At 36.9% G+C, this 16,695-nt stretch overlaps 1 protein-coding gene across 2 annotated transcripts in view; it reads left to right on the top strand.

Moving 5' to 3' along the window:
- The window catches only part of LOC143204043 (homeobox protein caupolican), a 153,004-nt gene that overhangs the window by 129,332 nt on the left and 6,977 nt on the right, over positions 1 to 16,695 (top strand). For both annotated transcript variants that reach the window (XM_076416467.1, XM_076416468.1), the window contains 2 exons: positions 13,954 to 14,113; positions 14,188 to 14,341. In XM_076416467.1, coding sequence (XP_076272582.1) covers positions 13,954 to 14,113; positions 14,188 to 14,341 — 314 coding nt within the window. The remainder of the gene's footprint in view (positions 1 to 13,953; positions 14,114 to 14,187; positions 14,342 to 16,695) is intronic.

The raw sequence follows: 16,695 nt of genomic DNA, 5'->3' as shown, positions 1-16,695 counted from the left end.
CGTTCGATCTTCGTTTAGTCAGCAAACAAACGTTTTATTGTTGTATCTGATGGAGTGGAGAGAGCCATTACTTCGCTTGAACGGTATTTTCCCCATTGTTTTTGATCCATTGTTTTGAAAATTACAAAAGCAGTGTCACTCTTAGCACAAATACTCACAAACTTATGAGTACAATATCATGAAGTTTTAACTTTCTTTTGAAGGTTAGTACTAACTGAAAAAGCAGTGAATAAAACTAGCGCCATCTATATGTTAGGTCCGGGACTTAGCCCATGTGTTAATTTTTATTAATTATAAAGAAAATAAGTGATTAAGAACGTAAGTATAAGCATTTAACAAAATGCTCATGTTCATTAGAAGTATTTCTGTATTACAGGAACTGAACAAATATTTTTGTTCTTGTATAAATGCCATAAATTTAAATCTGTTTATTGCAACTGCAAAAAAAGATATACGCCAGGTCATCTAACGCAAAAACAAAACAACGAAAACAAACGGCCGACGAAGAAGAGAAAAAAGAAGAACGAAATGGTGACAAAATCCGAGGCGAAACGGCGGACACAAAAGTTCCACTCTCCCGGACGGATAAATGTGTTGAACTCGACACCTAAGGCCCAAATAGAAGAGAGGAGAGTGAAAAAAGAGCGTCGATCGAGATAAGATCGGATTTCATCTCGGGGCAGAACAATGGGCCAATAATTGAGCAAATAATGTATATAATAGGTCCGGAGGCAGATATATCCAGACACACTTCATCGCTCGCAATCGGATCGTTTATGAATAAAAAATGAGACAATGAAAGTGTCGATTGTATAGGGGGGTGGGGAAGCGATTTGACGTAATTAATGGGATTTATTTAAGTAGCTCGATGTTGTTGATATTTGTAATGTAGTATTAATGATGTTGGGCGGTGCTTCCTTAAAATGGAGTTTGGATTAAGTTATTGCGGGGTTTTAATCGACTTCAATAAAGGAGGAGGTTCTATGTTGGCTGTTTTTTTTAATGTATGTTCGCCGATTTCTCCGTCTGTTATGGACCGATTTCCAAAATTCTTGTTTTAGTCGAAAGAGTGCCCTTCCGAGGTGGTCCCATTGGACCCAAGTTCACATTTCAAAGGCACGTACAATGTTTTCATATATTTTTTTATATAAAATAATCAGATATTTCGCCAAGCCATTCAGTTTGCTTTTTAAGCACTAACCATGTCATATAAGAAGTCGTAGAAACATGTTAGGCAAATGTTCCTATGGTAGAACGTCAAGCCCACACGCGGAGGTCGCGGGTTCGATTCCCAATAGAGCAGCAACTTTCTTTTTTATAATTTGGTTGGAGCATCTGTCAAATCACCTAGACTAGGTATCGGGCGCCAGTGCCTGGAACATTCTTTACTTTCAATCGTTGTTTCTTTATTCCTGTTTTTCTTAATACGGGCTGTACTTTTCTTTGAGCTATCTATTGTAATGCTTAATAAAATAACTGTGTAATTTATTGTGTAAATATCTTACACCAAAAAGAAAAAAATAAATAAATTAACTCACTAAAATGTAAAAAATAATCTAATATATATATATATATATATATATATATATATATATATATATATATATTACATATTTTTTATTAGTACAATCTTAATGTACAAATTATTATTTTTTATATATATATTTTAAAGTCTCTTTACCAACTATGGGTTTATCTGGACTTGGCCTAAAGTTTAACGTGGGCTCCGAACCACGGTCCTCAGCATTAAGCCCACCGACTGGCGAGTGACCAACTTTAGAAATCATCCCAGAAGACATCCGGTCTTACCCAGCCTGGTTACTGGCGTGACTGGGATCATTTTCCTTGTCGGATTTTACACTCTTTCCTAGAACATTCACAAATTTTAAACAATCACAAACATAAATTTACGACCATGCCCCAGCAGGATTCGAACCCGCGGCTATCGCAACAGTAGGAGGATCGTCCCATCGCCTTTACCACTGCGCCACCAAGCCGGCTAAAAAAAGACGTTTTAAAATTACGCATGTACATGTAATTGTAATCAAACAATACAAAAATAATATAATTTTATGTTATAAACAGAAAATTGACTTCAAACTGACTTATTTAGTTACTACAACGATTAATACATACATATTTTATTTTAAAACGTTTTTTTGTGTTAAAAGTCCGAGTTTGATTATTTTTTACATTTCAGTGAGTTCCTTATTTATTTTTTGAAATCGCTTCAATTTTTTTTGTAAAAATATTTTTTATTTCAGTTCATCTCTATCAAGTGTTCTCTCAATGTCATGTATTTATAACAATTTTTGAATATAACACATCAAGGGAGACTGAAACTAAAACAAATAATTATATACTAATTATAAAGAAAACGTATACAGGCCTATACATTAGTTTTAACTACAATAACATTGTTGTGTCTTTGCGGATGCCACCAAATACAGAGCATTAGCTCGAAGCAATGGATATTAGGCTTTGTCGTTAATGCTGATGCATGACCAGGTTTTTTTCGTTTTGTATAATCGTAATGGATCTACTTTTCATCACCAGTAAAAATACGACGCAAAAATCTTTCCGGTTTTGCCATTGAAACAGCATTTCACTCATGAACGAACGCCTATCAACGTCTCTTGACTTCAATCCATACAGGTACAAAATGTTCAAGCTTTTGGATCATTCCTATATTCTTCAAATGATTGGAAATTATTTCTTGTGTTACTCCCAACAATTCTGCATATTTTTCTTGGGTTTTACTCGGATCATCATCGAGTAGTGTTTTCAAATCATCGTGTTCAACTTCTTTTGGCTATCCAGAACGCCCTTTGTCTTCGCTGTCTAAATCGCTACTAAATTACCTACATGAGGAACTCAAGATCAAAGATCTGTATTTAATTTGTAGTATTTCTCGAGATAAATTAGTTTTGCTGATTTTCGTTTATTCTTTGTCTGATATCTAGCGCTGTATTTACCAACCAAATAATCTTTTAAAGGAATATCTAGTATAACAAACATTTTGTTGTTATTTATATGGGCCTAAGTGAGGATATCAATCTTTGTTTTTTATAGCTATGATCTTTGACTGCCAATAAAGTCGTCAATGTTAATCCTGACGTCAAGATCGTCAAAACGGAAGGGATCAAACCATCTTTGGTCTGTCGAGTCTAAAAGCGTATCTTAACCATAAAAACTATCTTGTACCAAAACATATTTGGTATATGAACTGTCGTTATTTTGTATTCATACAATTCACTTCATTCGTTTTCGTTTTTTGTGGTTCTAATGTTAACAAGAATGAGAAGAAATCAATACTATTGAGTGAACCACAGCACGTTAAATTTTTATTGTTTTTTCATTGTTAATTAATGATTCTAGAGTTACGAGAATAGTTACTAGATGTGTTAATTGAAGATCCGCCAGGAAGATCATAAATCTTCAGTTTATTCTCGAAAAAGTTCGAAATAATTTATTGTATTCTGGTGATTTCGATGCGCTTTTCAACGGATCACTTTACGCCCATCGTCCCATAACTTGTCTGACGTTTCCGTTTTAACGTATCGCCGCCAAATCCGACGAGAATGTATAAAAAATGAACCCGAACCCCATAAATATTTAAGGGGTCCTTATTATCCGACCGAATCCCGCTCTCCATCGGCTCCATCGGCTACGATTCGTAATTGAACGGTTTTTACCGTATTTTCGAGTCCCGATTGGGAACGATCGATACCAGAAAAACATCGATGTTAACACCGAATCAACAGTATCGATGTACGATAAATATCGAGTGTAAGTGTGTTTATTGCGATTGAAATTACAAAAGTTAAAGAAAAAAATCAATATTATCAGTATTTTGTGGGCACGCTCTGTAAAATAATAATCTTTGACAGGTGTTTTCTCCTTAGTATGTTCTGTTTCTGGTAGAGGAGTTGGCCAGCTTTGGATAAAAGCCTTTCTGAAGCTGTGGTGAACACTTAAGAGCTATCTACAGCTTGGTTTTCTTGATCATTTTAAATTTATTTTATTTTGATTTGAATTTTTGATACTACTAATGGACAAGCGATTTTCATGGTGCCCTAAAGAATGTATTCTTATAACATCGATGTGTCGATGATATCGAAGTCAGCACATCGATGTTTCCTAGCTAAACCTCGATGCTTATTCATCATCGATGAATATCCATCATCCCTAGTCCCGATATCAGCGTTCCCACTTGATTCACGCGAAACTGACTAAAATCTTAAACATTTGTCGCGGTCGGTCGTCCTTTTCCTTCCATAACCGTAAATTGGAATTCGGTATTGGCGACCGGACTCGATAAAAAGGCGCTACAAACAAACAAGTATCGAGAGAGAGGAAAAAATCGCTACGGGAGTGGCACCGCGTAATCTTTTCCGCTTGTCTTCGTCGAACCCATTTGTTCTCGGTTTTTGGTCATTAATTTCCCCCCGGTTCCTAATTATATGTCAGTATATTACTTAAATGTTTTTTTTTCAATAAAGCGAAACACAAAAAAATTTCGTAACGCGCATTGTTCATTGTCTTCGAACGGCTTCGTGATTTAACACCCGGCAGATATCGAGATACCGGCCTCTTAATATTCAAGGCAGTGTGCGAAATTTCGTCGTCGTCGTTGATGCAATATCCCGAAAAAAATGCTGTGGGTGCGGAGGAGGACCGAGATCGAGCGAAAACGGCCAATGTGTACTGATTGTAACGTGGCGAGAAAACGAAGTCCGCGTGCCGGGACGAGGGGTGGGGGATTGGGGTTGGCGAGAGAGGAAAACCAATTTATCATTTTCGGAAAGTCGGCTGATTTCGTGGAGGCGGAAAAGGACGATCGCAGCAGCGTCCCCCGTTTTCCGCAGGCTGGGATTTGATTACCCTTTGAGTGGTTTCACCCCTATTAAACTCTCTGCTATTTTTTCCACTTTGTGGAGTGGCCAGACAGTGAAAAGGCGGAGCGGCTACAGGACCGTATCCTACCATTTATAGCTCGTCGTAGCATTGGATCCTTGCATGTATTCTAATCATTTTTTCAGTTAAAAAGGGCCCTTGTTAGAATAAAATGCGACAATATAAATTAATAGAAATGTTTTACATCATTTTGTATAACTTTTTGCCATTTATTTGGCAAGACATCAATACAGCATCAGTCAAAAAAATGACGTTGGTTTGGATTCTTTTTTGCACCTCTTCAGCAGTTCTAAATTACGTCCTTAATAACTCTTGTGTGGCTGAGCGTTGTTATGCAAAGAAGAACTTTGCATCCGTTCATTTGACGTCGGTAGGCATCTACACTAACAGTTACATTCGATTTGAACAGCTATCTATTTTAATCATAACATCGCAGTGGGACAAACATTTTCCATCTGTGATATAAAACAAAATAAAAAATGCATGAAATAGTGGTATTTTAGAGATTTTTTAATAGTATTTGTCGAAACAACAAACGTGCTACCATTTATAGCTCGTTGTAACATTGGATCCTTGCATGTATTCTGATTATTTTCTCACTTGAATAGGTCTCTTATTACGAAAAAATGCAACAATCATTTTATCATTTTTTGCTATTTTTCTGGCAAGATGTCAATACATCTGATCCCACCATATGCACAGGAAGACTTTATGATCATGAATGGATTAGTCTTCTCCCGGACTAATCTATGGTTTTTTGCGCGCGGGTTTTCTCGTAGTATTCTATATCTATTTTTCATCGCCAGTCACAATATGCTTCAGAAAATCTTTCTTTTAGCCTGGTAAGCAATGAAACTGTAATTTTGAAACTGTTCGAAATATCATTTTCGGTTAATTCATGTAGTAGCCATTTTATTGAAGGCTTAAAATATACAGGCTTCAATATATAATCTTATGTATTGTTGTTATGATTTTAGGCCTCGTTAAGCAATGATACTTCAAATATTTGTGAGATATAAATCATCCTCCACTCCAACACCCATTACTAATAGAGTGGCTGAGTCGAGTGCACCCCTGTTTTCCCCAAAAAAAACCAATAAAACCCCCGTGTCCCTAGAGAAATACTCGACGAAAAACGACTGTTCCATGATTTCATCCATACACACTCGCACACACATATAACGCACAGAGTAGCGCGCGCCATCTCCCTCTCCCGACGTCCCCCACTAAAACCCCAACCATCCCCCTCGCCCCTTCACCACGCCACGGCGTTCCAGCTGCTGACTTTGGGTTTTTCCGAGACAAGGGCGGACAGATTTTCCTGGAACGTTTAAGTACTTTATAAGGGTAGATTGATAGTTTAATTGAGTTCAGTGTTTTCCAGTCAATCGAGGGTGTGAATAGAGGAGGAAGATTTATTGGAAGCTTACTCGGGGGTTGGTTTTTCTTTTTTTTTTCTCTGCGCCCGTCTCTCCGCTCCGCTCCCGGTTCGAGTCCGATCCTCGCCGTCTTGTGGGGGGCGGGGGAGTCGATCGGGATGGGGTGAGCGCGAAAATGGTTTAAGCCGGGGGATTACAGGGTGCGAGTTGCGAGGAATATTTGATATACGGTCGGCGAGGGGGTGGAGGGGGCGTTCCGGGCCACTGTCTCCTATTAAGTCTATTGTCGGAGAGGATATGTGTGAATTTTTTATTGAATCAGCTAATGGGGGTCGGTTTGAACTGTTTCCTCTATCCCGATGCTTGACAAGTTATTCTGGGGGGACAAAAAGTCGGTTGGATATAAAGATTTGAGAGTTGATTGTAATTTACGAGCTTCTTTAACAGGTCAATTGAAAAGTCCCCGGCCTACCCTAGTAAAACACATTTTTTGCAAAATTAGTTTTTTTTATTCAACATAATTCCCTTGGGGTGGTACACTGATTATAGCGATCCTCCAACTTTTCGATACCATTTTTGTAGTACGATTTGTCCTTTGCTCCAAAATAGGCCTCAGTTTCGACCTCAGTAGGGGCCGGATCTGTAGAATACGGCGGATGAGGAAGCATGGTATGTGATTCGAAGCCCAACTCATAGATTTTTGCCATCGTTTTCACTGACTTTACATTTTCATTTTTCAAGGTAGTCAATGAAAATTATATTACGTATTTATATACGTATTTTGGGATAATTTGAGACGCCATAACCTTGCCAGCCGACTGTTGCGTTTTCCCACGCTTTGGAGCGGGTTCATCATGTGCAGTCCACTCGGATGACTGTCGATTGGAGTTCGGTGTGAAATGATGGAGTTTCATCCATTGTCACATTTTCAAACACTGCTCCGAATCATCAACTCGACGTTGTTTTTGGTCAAAAGTGAGCTCGCGCGGTACCCTCTTTGCACAGAGCTTTCTCATACTGGTATGATGTACACGTTCAGTTGATATCGTTAGAGTGTCTGATATTTCATTCAATTTCAATTTACGGTCATTCAAAATCATTTTGTGGATTTTTTTAATGTTTTGGTCGGTAACAACCTTTTGGGCGTCCACTGCGTTCATCGTCTTCGGTGCTCATTTCACCACGTCTAAACTTAGCATACCAATCTTTGAACGGTTGATTTTCCTGCGGTTGTGTCCGGAAACTCTGCATCAAGCCAAGTTTTTGCTTGAACTGTATTTTTTTCCCTTGAAAAAGCAGTATTTTATCAACACGCGAAAATCCTTTTTAGCCATTTTTTTTTCACAATAACGAAAGTTAAAACCGACACACTAATGATCCGACAACTGTAAAATTTATACACAAATTTTTTGAGGGTTAGGGTTAACTAAAAACATATGGATTTAATTCTAGTAGTGCCACCTATGTGTCAGGCAATTAGATTATTTTTAGAGTGCTTTAATTTTTTCATGCTTTTTTGTAGAGCAATTTGTTCCAATTATTTCACTTACCAATAACTACTAGCAACTACTTTGGTATTAATTTGTGAATACACAATTTACTGATATAATAAGCTTCTCATTTCTGTAATAATAAGCCTCTATATCATACCGCTTTGATTCTTTTGAACCTGTGTCCTTTTCGAAAATTATCAAAGAGTTCCAATACCATGGTCTTAACGTATGAATGATATATCTCCATATGTCTAGAAGATCTGAATGTCCCTGTGTATTTGATTGTTGATTATTCTGATAGTATCTGGGTTATTCTACGTTGCCTGTTAGAAATCTATACTTTTCTTTTGTCACATCTTACATTAGATATGCTTAGTACAATCTTAATTTACTAATTAATTTGTTAATATTGCTCTGTTGTACTTCTATCAAATACACAAGCAAGATGAGTGCGGTATAAATATATTAAAATGCATTTCGCAAATTAAAATAAATTAAACTACTGAAAACTAAAGTAACACTACACTATACAAATTTTGTGGTTTGATTTACTTCCCATAACAACTGGATTCTACAGATCCATGTACAACAGTAACTTTTTATGTGCGGATAATTGACATTTTCTTCCAAGTAATTTCCAAGCAATATATTTCAAATCAAATTCTTTTGTATTCTTAATGTACTATTTCTGAAAGACCTTTACTATATGGAATGATAGTGTTATTTAATGTTATTGTTTTATGAGCAGCTTGATTATATTATTTTATGATTTGTTTTTGTTACGACGGCCATAAATTTTAAACTTACAGTTGGAATTGTATGAAGTGAACATCAAGCCTTGTCAACATTCTATGTATCATACCTGAGACTCATTGAATAACGTGTTAAATCTGCTCTATATATCAAGTTTTTAAGTTATATAAAGTTTTCTAATTTAATATGATTAGTGTTCCTCAACGAATTAATGTACCTACAATTATTTTAACGAATGTTATTAATGAATAATTACGACGCAATATATAAAAATGAAAAGCAAATAGAAAAATGAGCGGTATTTCGTGTGTGTTGACAGTTTTAATTTGCTGATGTTATTATGTGTATAAATTCATGATGAAATAAACTTATCTTATTTCTGTTCTATTTGCATATATGCAGATTGAAGTTAAAATATCTGAAATTCCCTTCGTTTGCTATATATGACTTTATATCACTTTTAAATCTAGTCGATGGAATGTCAAAAAGAGACAAACGATCTGAATCTAATGAAATACATTTTTGCATACCTTTTGGTGGTGTTATAAGAAAATTTACTCAATATTGTTTATTACTTATTTTGTAGTTGAATTGCTCTCGTAATAAAATGACTTTTTGTAAATTGATTGAAGTAATATATATATTATTGTTGAATGTTATATGTGCAAGCAACGAATGTCAAGGGCGAGTAGGAGACATTTGCGTCAGAAAATAATTCAAAAATGCTGCACGAACTTTGTTGCTTAAAATGAATTTTGGAATTGGGAGAATTTCGAAGAAGTTCTAGTCTAGTTAATTGTACACGTATATACACACAAACTAAATTAAAAATATCTACAGGTGACAAATAAAAACACGTAAATGTAATATCTTGTTGTATGTTGTCAACACTGCTTTCGTTACACACTTTCTACACTCAGTTTACATGCCAAGTTTTGTAGGTTAGGCGTTCATACATACAGCCCAAAAAATTCAGTTTGTGTTTGATTGGCATCCGAATATCATTATATATTTTTCCAGGCTAACACAATCGCCAGACCTCAACATACTTGGACTCAGAGAACGAATATCTCGATATCCTCAATATCGAGATTCTTTAATACAAGAATAGGACAACATTCCGTAGAACACTCAGTAAATCTTCCGCAAAGATTTACAGCTGTTTTAAAAATAAATGGTGGCTCAATACCTTTTCAATTAATAACTATTGTGTATATATTAGAGTTTTGTGATGCGTATAACGAAAAGGAAAGGAAATTATTGTACTCTGTCTTAATGAAACCCATAAAATGTTCGAGCATTAGTGTCGACAAACTCACCTATATCGACGAGAAGTTTTCCAACAGACAAGCATGGGGGAGGTTATTATGATTTGAGCGACAATATCGTGGTTCTTAGCTTATACTCTCATTCACGTTACTGCAAATGAATATATATGAAACATCCACCATGATGAAGTTCTTGCTATGACTGCACCCATATACACAGCCAAAAAGGTTTAGTCTTGGTTTAATTAACACCAGAATACCATCAAACATTTTCTCAGGCTAATATAACAATCAGACTTCAATGTAATTGAACGGTTATGAGGAGTGGATTTCTATCTCCAACATCATTCAAACATTGGGTATTTGTTTTAGTGTTGTAATATTTTAGTACAAGAACAGGAAACACCGTTGGAAACTATCCAAATACTACCAATCCCATTACGTGAAGAGTTGCAGCTATTTTAAAAGTAAATGTTGGCGGAACATCTTAATAATTAATAAAAATTCTCTATATGCCAGCTGTTTCTCTAATTTTGCACTAGTAGCGTTCAAAATCTCGACTTAGATATTACTATGAAGACCATATGACTTTAACAACTGAGCTACCAAGTTGGATTTTTTTAAATTAATCTCTTAGAATTTCAACAATCTATCTGTGGGCATAAGTATTATTATATGATTTCCATTATATAATATCTTATCTTAATCTTGACATGTAGAAGATCGCGTCGGTAAGTAATCTTATTCTAGATACTATTCTAACTTATTCTAAAGACTATTCTAACTTATTCTATAGATTATTAAATCTCACTCTATGTGTCTATTAATCAATTCGTATGGTAGTTGAGATGCACTACACTGTCATCGCGCACATTTAACTGTTTGGCGAGTGCATTGGGATGCACTAATTTCTAAAATTTAAAAGACTTTCATAGTACTTCACTCTAACACTTCGAATCACACTCGCTATTGGTTCTAAAGGGATATCGCGCTGAATTAGTTTGTTAAAGACGTAACATGGGGCATCGACGATGACTCGCAACACTTTATTCTGGAACCTCAGGAGGATAGCTGTATTAGATTTGCTAGTTGTACCCCACAGTTCAATATCATAGGTCCAAATGGGCCAAAGTATTGACGTATACAGCAAAATCTTGTTATCTTATGATAATTTAGATTTACACCCTATTAGCCAATACATTTGGTTTAGTTTAAGCCCAAGCTGTTCGCGTTTTATCATTTTATCATTTTTAGTTTTTTCCATGTCAAATGTTGGATCAAAATATAATCCCAGATATTTAAGGTTGTCTACTTGCAGAAGTTCATGATTATTCAATTTCACTGAGGGACAAGTTCTTCTAAAAGGATGAATGTTACATCGGCAGATTGTGTCTCATTTGCTTTGATACGCCACGCTTTCAACCACAATTCCACCTTGTTAAGACGAAGTTGGAGGTTTCTTGCGTCTGATATTGGATCCTCGGGTGGTGATAAAACCGCTGTATCGTCAGCATATATTGCAACAGTAGTGTTTCTTGAGATCGGTAAAGAACACTGCCCTGCAGAACTCCCGGATATATCGGGTGACAATAAAATGTCTGTCTGTCGGATCTTGTGTAACAACTATTTCTGTTCTATCTTTCGTTAAAAATCGATACATAAATTTTAGTATATACGTTAATTATTGAGTTGTGCGACATATAAAAAGAAAAGGGAGAGAAATTATCGGAATTTATTCTGAAATTATTACACTGTGCCATAATGAAGCCCGTAAAAAGCTCGAGCATTAGCATTAGCGCCGACAAACTAACCTATATCGACGAGAAGGTTTTCCAATGTCGTGGAAAACGAAAGTGGACTCGCGACTTATTTCTTTCGCCACCCCCCTCTTCTCCCGCCATCCATGGACGCGAAGGGCACGGGGACGGGGGGCGAAAGCGTCGCGACGTGCCCTAAAATATCGAAAACATGCGACAAGAAACAGCTGGCATAAATTCGAAAGCGATTTTATCGACCATCCACCGCAAAAGTGGAGAATAATGGTGCAGCGGCATGGCACGGAACGGCGCTCCGTTCACCTGCGGCGTCGCGACACCGCTCGCCAATCGATCGCGCCGTCGGAATCGGCCATTTTGTCTTGAAGCCATTCGGCTCTCGTTCGGGGAACGCGGAACATTTCTACGCCTCCCCCCGTTCGTCCTCCCGCCCCGTAAACAAAATGTAACCGCCGCCGGGAATCAGTGCCGATTACGGGACATTTACTCTCTGCTGCTCCGATGAATATCCTCTCCTCCCACTTCCCCTCGCATACCGTCGTTTTGTTTTGGTCGATCGGGAAGTATTCGCATGTCCCGAACCACTATTCTTAATCTAATAAAAACGTCATAACAGAACACAGTGTTTTATATTATTCTGGGCGGCGACACGACATTAAAGCTCCATTTGATTGCGTCAACTCTGCCGTAAATCATTCTCGAAATATCGGGCGTTGTGTGTGTTTTTAACTGGTTTTACTTTTCTTCGGTATTTAAGAAACGATTAAGGAAAGATGTTTTACTTGCATGACACCGCCCCCGGGCACGTACGACAGTGCTAATTATTATAGAGTAATAATTGGCTCGGTGAATAAAGGCCCGTTTGTTTTTTTTTCTTTTGTAATTCTTTGAGTGCCTTAATCTTATGACGGTAATCTGTCCAATAGGCAATAAACATTTTTTAATATAGCTTCTATATAAATCACACATATCGAATCACTAGAATAAACTGCGACCTAAATTTATTCTATTGCCCATTAATAAGAAAATATGTTTATTTATTTTTTATTAGTTACATCTGCCTATTGATGCTTAATGTAGCCTTGATTTATAAAATTAATGTATTACCATTGTTCAGTTCTATTGGCATCAAACTCCTATACTATACAAATTCATGTGGTTTGGGCCTCTTCAATCTTCTGTGTATCGTCCAGTAGCTGTATTGCTTCTACATTGCTGTGATCTAATAACTTTATTTCATGTTTTAATGCGAAATCTTGGACAAATTCGCAAATCCATTTGATTTCGAGTTAATCGTGTAGTTCTTCGTTGGTTAGGTAGCGATAAGCATTAGTAATTAATCGAAAAACGTTGTTTTGACTTCTTATTTTAGTGGTCAAAATAAGTTGAGTTGTAATATGTATTGTGAGTTTTTACTAATATTGGGTTGGGCTACTTTGAAATAAATATAGTATACAGTAAGTTTAAGGAAATATATATTTATTAATGAAACTGTTAGTCGGCTTGGTGGGTGCAGTGATAACGGCGACAGGACGGTTTTCCTACTGCTGCGATAGTCGCGGGTTCCCTAGGGCATGGTCGTAAATGTATGTTGTGATTATCCTTTGGGATGAGTGCAAAATCCGACAAGGAAAATGGTCCCAGTCACGCCAGTAATCAGGCTGGGTAAGACCGGATTTCTTCTGGGATGATTCCTAAGTTGGTCACTTACCAGTCGGTAGGCTTAATATCGAGGACGGTGACCAACTGTAGGCCCAGTCCAGTTAAACCCTCGTTGGTAAAAGGAGACTTTAAAATATAAAAAAGAAGAAAGAATGAAACTGTTGAAATATATGAAAGTTTCTGGCATATCATTGGGACGTTGTATAAAGTTTACTGTATATCAACGAAATCATACCATCAGCTATTTTTGGACGATATTTTTTTGACCAATATATCGATATTTTTTTTTAAATAAAGATATTTCTCAAACATTATAAAATGCGTACGTAATTTTAAAGGTTTATTGTATTTCGGTACTTAATTTTAAGATTAAAGAGAATAAGATTTTTTAAGATCAAAAAAAAATCGCAGTTATTGCAAAACCAATAGATTTTTTTTCCTTCGATATATCAATATATCGATATTTTTCTCGCCGGCCGACACATCAGCTTAGTGCAACCCCATATTTACACCTCCTATGTCTTAATAGGCTTTATTGTTAGCTAATAAATCGATCTCTTTTATTTGAGATTAAATTGGAACCAGTAGAGTTCCTTAAAGTTTGAGTCTGATCTGCTCCTCTTTCTTGTTAAACATTATAATATAATATAATATTATTGGATTTCATTGAGTACTTGGTCAAAACTAATAGTGAATCTTCTTCCAGATACAGTGCCGGATACGATCTGGCAGCCAGACGTAAGAACGCAACCAGGGAATCGACGGCGACGCTCAAGGCGTGGCTGAACGAGCACAAGAAGAACCCGTACCCGACCAAAGGCGAGAAGATCATGCTGGCCATCATAACGAAGATGACCCTGACGCAAGTAAGTGATTTCTTCTTTTCGCGCGCGCGGCCGACCTTTTCGCCCCGACTAAAGCCGTTCTCTCGATCCGGCAGGTATCGACGTGGTTCGCCAACGCCCGCAGACGCCTCAAGAAAGAGAACAAGATGACCTGGGAGCCCAAAAATAAAACGGACGATGACGACGACGCTCTAGTGTCGGACAGCGATGACAAGGAGAAGGATGAGGACGATAAACGAGACGACACAGGTGAGTTGAGTAGGAAGCGCGCGCGACGACCCGATTTAGTATCGGGTGACTGAGACAAATTCCCTCGTTGATACGAGACCGTGGGCCCTCGTTTCTCGCCGTTACAATGTAAGCGGCCGAATGGTAACGTTGAAAGGATGCTGTACGCGTTCGAAAACAATCCAAGCGGTTGACAATGTCGAGGAGAGTGAAAAATAGGTGAAGAAGAATACGCCAGACGGTTTAACTGCGACAACTCGCTAATCTCGCATCTAATTCGATAATTTGTTCATGCGTTACGGCTGGCTTAATCAGGTTCATACATTTTATTCGCCACCGGTACATATAAGTTGTGAAATGTAAAGAGATTTAGAACACAAAAACTGTTAACGTACATTACAATACTATTTTAATTCATGGAAAGAAGAGGCGACTGCTCGAATGGCGATACAGAACGACACTGAGAGTTTTTTTTATCTATTAGGAAACAAACCAAACCCATCTCACTCGTCACTTGGTAACTGTGCGATCCGTAGCCAGTGCAGTTAACAGTTGCGTGATCTCATACCTTCTTCCTAAAGAATCGACCACAGAGATGGACGTATATGATTGGGTATCGCCTGTAACTTCCTCAGCTTGTTTTCCTTTTGTTGATCTTCTAAATGTCACTGTTTCTATCCAAATTTTTGTGACTCTAAATTTCAATAGTCAATGGGTGAGAACCGAACTACTGCAGTCCGCCTTTGGTGGCTGTTCACATTGTACTACAAGCTTCTGTCCAAATACTAGTAGACTATATTGGTCCACAGCAAGTTCAATCCGTCTTTGGCGGCCTTATAACCTGAACTAATGCTTCTTCCAGGAACCTACCAACTAGGAGTGTTTTTTTCAAAACCTGGGTGTTTCTTATTTGTAATAATTTATGGCTAGTGGTTCTTGTGCACCATTTTTGTGACTCTAAATTTCAATAGTCAATGGGTGAGAACCGAACTACTGCAGTCCGCCTTTGGTGGCTGTTCACATTGTACTACAAGCTTTTGTCCAAATACCAGTAGACTATATTGGTCCACAGCAAGTTCAATCCGTCTTTGGCGGCCTTATACCCTGAACTAATGCTTCTTCCAGGAATCTACCAACTAGGGGTGTTTTTTTCAAAACATGGGTGTTTCTTATTTGTAATAATTTACGGCTAGTGGTTCTTGTGCACCTTCAACCCACCTTTTGTGGCCTTACAAATTCAGCTACTATCCTTTTGCCCGAAGTCCTCTTAAATACACCAAGGAATGCTTCGAGTAACTGCTAAACGATTGCTACACCAACGTCAACCTGTTTTCTTTCCTTGATAATTGATTTGATTCAGGTTAGTTGAATAAATTCAAAAAATAATAACCTTATAAATGTCACGGAATCCTACGGAGTGTCTCAGTTATAAAATGTGAAGGGGTGTAAAGCATTAATTTACTTTAAAATGCTGTTTTATTTTATGGAAAGAAAAAGCGACTTGTTGAACGGCGATGCAAAACGACACTGGGGATCTTTATCGATTACAAAGCAGGTAAAAATCCCTATCTTGGCCAGGTCTATTTTCGAACATTTTACTTCTTGCACCATTGAATCTAAATACAAGCACTTGGATACCCAGTCTAGCCCGTAGCTAATGACCTAACTTTTTCAATTCCAATACATTTTCCTTCAGGACGTAGTAATTTTCTATATATTACCTCTGGTTTTATTGTTTAACCTGTACTTTTATTACCAACAAACATTAAATTTGTCACATGTGACAACGTTCTATATTCGTATTCAAAGACTTCAACAAAAAACAACCTATTACAAGTGTTATTGGTTTTTTGAGACTGATTCATTTGGCTTGAAATTCCTATTGCTTTCATTTCGAAACTTCTTGTTTTTGGTATTTTCTTGTGTTCATGCCTGTATCATACATCCTGATAACATATATAAAACTAGAATGTTCTTCAAGCTATTTTCATCTCGTTTTTTTCACCTCCATCCATTTATTTCGTTTAATTTGTTTCTTATAGGAGTTTTCCTATTTATATTTTGAGCCTAATAATAAAAAGGCGCAATTTATTAACGAAAATGGCTTTATTGTCTTTCGTAGTATTCTCCATGATGATATAGTTTTGTGTGTGATTGAGGTAACTATTTATTCGTCTCACTGTTAATCCATGTCTCATGATTTCTCTGTTTTCATTATGTGATTTTTTATTTTCCTTATTTTTCATATATATATATATATATATATATATATATTGTATTTATCTTCTAATATCTAAATTTAATGTTTACCTACATTAAATACGAGTATTAACGTCGCTACACTACCCCTCTCTTTCTCCAAATCTCTCCCCCCT

The sequence above is a fragment of the Rhynchophorus ferrugineus genome, unplaced genomic scaffold, assembly GCF_030347505.1.
Source record: "Rhynchophorus ferrugineus isolate W39M unplaced genomic scaffold, kcgeb_rfMv2 rfM10, whole genome shotgun sequence".
Taxonomy (NCBI): Eukaryota; Metazoa; Arthropoda; class Insecta; order Coleoptera; family Curculionidae; genus Rhynchophorus; species Rhynchophorus ferrugineus.
This window is presented reverse-complemented; position numbering and strand designations above follow the sequence as displayed.